This window comes from Bidens hawaiensis, unplaced genomic scaffold (assembly GCF_021521415.1).
Source record: "Bidens hawaiensis isolate Kalapana, Puna unplaced genomic scaffold, B.hawaiensis_p1.1 tig00035576_1, whole genome shotgun sequence".
In the NCBI taxonomy this organism is placed as follows: Eukaryota; Viridiplantae; Streptophyta; class Magnoliopsida; order Asterales; family Asteraceae; genus Bidens; species Bidens hawaiensis.
Window position 1 is genome coordinate 121,590 of NW_027496197.1, and position 6,466 is coordinate 128,055.

Here is a 6,466-nt window from a genome sequence, read left to right on the forward strand (position 1 = left end):
CAAAACTGATAAGTGTGATTTACAATAGCTGATTTGTAATAACTAATCAATTATGGCCATTAGTGACAGTTAGGACATGTGTAGCAAATGGGAACATCAACATAACCACGTTAGTTCTATGGATTACTTTTCAGGAAGAGTTGTGTCATTTCAAACAACCGTTGTGATGGTTCCTTAAGTATAGAGGAGGGGTCGTCTTTGAGCTAATTATAATATACATTATTTCAAACCGTTGTGCATATTCAGTATTCGTTAAAAGTTGTTTGAAATTGATTATTGATTATTATAAATTCTACTAATCAATGACATGTTACATGACAACAAAGAATAGCAACAACTTGGGGTCCAAAACTGATAAGTGTGATTTACAATAGCTGATTTGTAATAACTAATCAATTATGGCCATTAGAGACAGTTAGGACATGTGTAGCAAATGGGAACATCAACATAACCACGTTAGTTCTATGGATTACTTTTCAGGAAGAGTTGTGTCATTTCAAACAACCGTTGTGATGGTTCTTTAAGTATAGAGGAGGGGTCGTCTGAGCTAATTATAATATATATTATTTCAAACCGTTGTGCTAATTATAATATACATTATAATATTCGTTGTTGTTTTATCTTTCAATTATTCAATTGAACTTTGAAGAACACTATTAAAATATCTTATCTATACACGATCAATAGGCATGTCCACAATCCCAGGCACTTATGAATAGATAAAAACATAATAAACTAATGTCTAAAGATTGTGTTTTATAAATGGAACAAAAAACTGCTTTGTTTTTCAAATTCAATTAAATATTTAATTACTTGATAAATTGATTTGGTTTTAATCCTGTATAAATCATAAACCAAACAGAGAGTTGGACATCATTAGTTTCAAGTTGCATATGTTCCAAGACTAGTCAGTTTCAAGTTCTTAAATTAGAAATTATCAACTTTATGCTTCAAACTCATTTAAAGAAAAATTGTACATGAAATGATGAAATCATTTCTCAAACTAAAAAAATATAGCATAGAAAGGTGTGAAATATTGTACTTTTAAGTATTCCTAACAGTTAACCGAAATAATCGAATCACCTTTTCTAACTAGCGAACCATTTGAAAACAGAATGCCATTCATGCATATTTAAAACAAAACCATTGATCATAGATAGATTTGAGCTTCTAACCAAACCGAATGAACCACAAAGAATCATAAATCATATTTGCAACCGGCTCTGTTTTTGCATTATTATGTTTCGTATTAAGAATGAATGAAAACGCCACTTGGCCGATTTTCATCTTCTAGATACATGAATTATTGGGTAGGTGATCAACCGGACTTGCGTAAATGAACAAGCGCTAGAAAAAATGTTCAGAAAGCACGCGCGTTAAAGAGCTGGGAATAACTTGTTAAGTTTCCAAGGAAGTCTATAGAACTCATTGGATCGAACGTCTTTATCGTACACCTCAAACTTCGTCCACCAAGTCTTGCCATTCTCGTTGTCTACTAGACCAAGGGTACAGTCGAGTACCATAGCAATCATCAACGCAACACTTGCATGCGACAGCATAACCACACTTAACATGTTGTCAATCTGCATCCATATAAGCAAAATTATATAGGATTTGTTTCACAAGTGATAGGACCTTGGGTAAAAGATAACTGAAAAAACACGCTTAAAATAGGCTCGTAAATTAAATGGCCAGGCCAAACTAACTAATTTAAATTTCGAACCGAGCTCGAGCCAAGGTGAGCTTGCTTTTGTAGGAAAAAAAAATCACCCAATCATTTTTTTTATATTAATTCATATGTACAAGAATTAGTGTTTTGTTGTTATATCTATCTATATGTAAGAAAATACAAAATTTATAAAAAAAAACTTGATAAACAAATGAGCTGTCTTGACATTTATCCAAGTCGAGTTTAACTCAAAATTTTAGCTCTTTGTTTTTTTGTTTTCATGCCTAGCAAAACTGGTTCGTTTAACTTCGAGGCCACGCTCAAGCTAAAGCTGGCTCACCTAGACTAGCTCGGCTTGTTTAGCCTTAGGCAGGACACTAATGTACAAATTTGTTTCGACACATAGAAGTTATGTTGTGTACTATTAAATTTTCACTTACAAAAGTGTTCCCAATAATAGCAAGTTGTAATGTTTAAATGACAACTCAAACATACCCATCTCGAATGCGTGAACACCGGACTATGACCAGTGACTACCCACTTTTCCCGAAAGAACTGTGGAAGCGTAAGTCCGAGCGAGAAAGACAGGCCTAATATGAATTTGGTCCTGAAACTGTTGAGGTTACAGAGCTGCAAGTGACATAGACCCGTGGAAGCTGCATACAAACAATCAATGGTTATTTCAAATGGTACATAGAACATATTAGAAAATGTAGCATAAATTTGGAACCATGACATAGTGCATACCAACGCAGCCGAAAAAGACGCAGTACAAAGCCGCGCTGATTGGCAAAGGTATGGAGGCGAAAACAGCCCCAAATTTTCCTGTTGAAAAGCTAAAGCACGTTAATATTTTCAACAAGCAAACGTAGTGAATATGTAGTGAGCATAAATAAATGTAAATAAACGAGCATAAACAAATCAAAATGCATGAGCGGTTCATGTTAGTTCGTTTAATTAAATAAACAAAAATTTGTGTCCATGTTTGTTAGTTTATCAAATAAATGAACACTAGGAGTGTAGACGAGCCAAGCCTAATATCATTTAAGCTCGAGCCCAGCTCGTTTCGAGCTCCGTTTCAAAAGCTTTTTCACTGCCAGTGACTAGTTTTTCAAGCCAGAGCTAATTTATTGTTTATTGATTATTTTTCGTAATTAATTTATATACATTTATAATTATATTATATATATATTTATATTATAACTTTTATATATGACAAAATATAAACTATTTAGTTGTTTTCATGATAAGACTATTTAAGTAAATATATATATTTAACACATTAATTAAAAGTTGTAAAAACAGTGGGCTCGTTTGGGCTTGCAAGCCTATCGAGCTTAATAAGTGAATGCTCGGGCTCCAACTTGTTTATCAAACGAGCTTAATTTTAGGCTCATTTAGGCTCGGATCTATTCAAATTTTTAGCTAGCGAATCTCAAGAGCAGTTTGGCTTGTTTATAACCCTAATAAATATGAACGAACGGAACAAGTAAAGATAACATATAAAGATATCAGAGGAGGAAGGACTATTCATGTTACCAAAGACAGAAAAGAAGATCATAAAACCAGCTGATATTTGAATAACACGTCGACTTCCAACTCTAGTTAATGTCAGTGCACCACAGTTTTCCCTACAAATCAACATTTTTATGCTCGTAAGACTTAAGGAAAAACATATTCCATGCTGCGTGATTGTTAAAAACAAACGTTAAATGAAGGTCATTACACTGATGCAGAAAATCCAGTTACCGTACCGCACATGCTACCTAGGAAAGTCCCAAATCCCTACCATAAATAAATAAGGATTACATTTTCTTGAATAAGTATAGAAACTAATAAAAACCAATTCAAACATATAGTTACAACATACCAGCCAGCCAACACCGCGACTTAAAACAAAAGGGGGCACAGGAGTCGCACTCCCTAATCGTGCTGTTGCGAGGAACGAACCGGTGGACTGCACATGAAATGATTGGAAATGAATTTGCAAAACAAATTTTCACTAGAAAAAAAAAAGAACTATTTTATAGTAATGGTTTAATTATAGGCTATTGAGTAAAGATAAGAGAAAATACTAACCTCAATGGTAGAGACAAATGAAGCAACTACCATCATTAAAACTTCTTCTATATCAAAAGTTGGGGTACCCCATTGAAATGGATAAGGCATATATATCCTGTAAGTAGTGATTTAATGACACAATATCAACTAGAGATACAACATAACATGGTGCATTGTTCTAAATAAAAATATTAAAAATGGTTCACCATGGAGCTCCTTGTACAAGTCCTGAACTATCGGTACGACAAGTGTTTGAAGCTTTTGTAGATTTGGCATACGCGCCACTCAATGTCAAGATTCCTGCACACGCCCATGTAACGGATACAGAAAACAACACAGCGTACCGATCGCATACCGGACCTTTGCATGTTACATATTTAGGAAGATACTGCAAATGTTAATATAAAGCACTGTTAATTAGTTTTATCATGTAAGCCTTTGGTTATTTGCGTTATTTTCAGAACCAGACAAGACCAGTTGGTCAGACCGAGAACCTGCCATATAACCAGTCTGGTTGACTCTAACTGAATCGCCTTGGACAAATTGAACCGAGGCGATCAGAGAGGATATTAATTTGTCTTTTTTACTTTCTTTTTTCTTTCAAAGTTTCATATACTAATTCATTAATTCCTTTAGGCCCTGTTTAGTGTTTTATTTATTGCAAATCAATACCAAGTATAAATCAGTTTCTTGTTTTGTCTTTTGTATATATATATATATATATTGTATATATTGTAAAGGGACCATTCCATTTATAGAGTAGTGGTTGAAACCTTGCCTGTGAGATGGCGACGATCAAGACTATTTCCGCAAGCCCGATTTCCACGCATCTTTCAAGCTACATGAATAGGAAAATAAAAATTCTTTCATCTTGATTGTTAGTTATAACAAAAATAGAAAAAATAACATATAAAGATACAGGTAAATTGTTCTTACCATGGAAAAAGCAAGATAATATAGCCCAAGTCCAGTAAATGTAACAAGAGGAACAACTGAAAGAGGGCTAAGGTACCTATACATATTCAAAGTTATAAAATATAACAATAAAACTCAAAAATAATAAGAAAAAAACGAATTTGATCTAATCAAACACTTTACTTGATAATGTTCCTCCACAAGCCTAGGTATCCAAGAATCATTTGGAACGCAGATGCGACGACAAGTGGACCTTGTATGCCTCTCATCGTTTGTGCAAATCTCTTATAAAGTACCATAAACAACCAAATAAACATCAGTGGGAGATAAAAACCATAAAACGCCTTTGAAATATCATATCATCTAAAAAGATTTGCGTACCTCATGAGGATCCTGATATGCATCATATCGTTTCGCATGAATGATGGAGAAAACAGGGAGTAAAAACGCGTATGAACCACCAACAACCGATGGTAACCGAGTACCAAAAATGGTTTGGATTAACGTGTTAAATCCTGTTAGGAAAAGCAGTGTTTGGATCACCCTAGCTTTCTCAGCCTGCATGTTCAATCCAACAAGATTTAAAAAAAAAATAGTAATTAACATCTTTATTATTCAAAGTTCATATCATATTCATATTCACAAAATAACACTATATAACTTACACTGTCACCACCCATTTGAGAAACTGCCATGGTAGGTATCAAGACTGTGGTACCTAGCGTCAAAATATAATGTTGGAATCCTAATAACACCGTGTCCTCTACATTGACAAACATACAAGAATTATTAGTTCCCTGTATTAATATGTTGTGAATCGCGAAAACCATATAATGCATTTATTCGTGTTTCTAATTTGAACATGGTATACAGAAAACTATTGCTTCTCCGTCTCACCATTTCTGATTATCTTTTATACATTATGTACTCTCTTTTTTTTGGTAGTTTTCAAGATAATATTGAAAGACAAGAGAATGCACGCTTACTCCACGGGGGTGGACTATTAACACAATATTGAACACCCGAAAGTTGCTCCATAACTGGTTGTGGCTGTAACTCTTGCTTAGGAGCGGCTTGTTTCGACTTATCACCATGGCCAGACTTGTCTCCTTGAGCGGACTTGTCACCATGGCCGGCATTGGCGTTGTTACTCGCCATTGTTGTATCTCAAAATACTAAAACATAAATCACTTAAAATGAAAAAGAAATGCCTTTGAAAAAGCTATCAGTAGGTGGAAACATTAAGTTGACATTGAAGCAAATTTGAATGAATTTAACCGTTACTGATTCTAGTGAGATATGTGATTAATTGTAAAAATAAGCAATTTGTAAATACTAAATCAAACTTAATTTCCAACTAAAAATCTTCTACATTTAATTGTATATTTTCAACAGCAATTTATTTCTAAATATACATGATTAACTTTTATGAACGACCAATAAACAAAGCCCGGGTACCCGGGCCGCGATCACAGACCCGGTTAGAATCGGATCAAACCTGAGACCTTGCGGCCCAAATATTCACTTCCCTTCCAATGCCAGTTGAGTTGAGTTAAAGCTCATTAGCAAAATATATGATTAACTAAAACCATTTTATATTATTATTCCATATTTATTAATAATGATATTCATGAATTGTTAATCTATAAATTATAAAACTCAGACTTGTTAGTAATAAAATATGATATAGAAAGGATTCAAGAATATTACCACAGATTTTGATGTAAGGTTGTGATTAACACTTAAAAAACAGTTTGCCGGAACAATCGAATGCACAGAGACGAGAATTCTGGTTAAGTAATGTCCAGATGTATGTCTGTT

General features: G+C 33.9%; 1 protein-coding gene across 1 annotated transcript; it reads right to left on the reverse strand.

Moving 5' to 3' along the window:
• Positions 1–1,210: 1,210 nt before the first annotated feature.
• Positions 1,211–6,006, reverse strand: LOC143587588 (putative nucleobase-ascorbate transporter 10). The gene is made up of 14 exons (XM_077068838.1): positions 5,632–6,006; positions 5,311–5,408; positions 5,027–5,203; positions 4,829–4,929; positions 4,667–4,742; positions 4,509–4,568; positions 3,937–4,118; positions 3,749–3,845; positions 3,540–3,626; positions 3,396–3,454; positions 3,209–3,300; positions 2,417–2,494; positions 2,165–2,325; positions 1,211–1,583 (listed from the first exon to the last, which is right to left on the reverse strand). The coding sequence occupies exons 1-14, from the start codon at positions 5,801–5,803 to the stop codon at positions 1,377–1,379; spliced, it is 1,647 nt and encodes a 548-aa protein (XP_076924953.1). The 5' UTR covers positions 5,804–6,006; the 3' UTR covers positions 1,211–1,376.
• Positions 6,007–6,466: the final 460 nt, after the last annotated feature.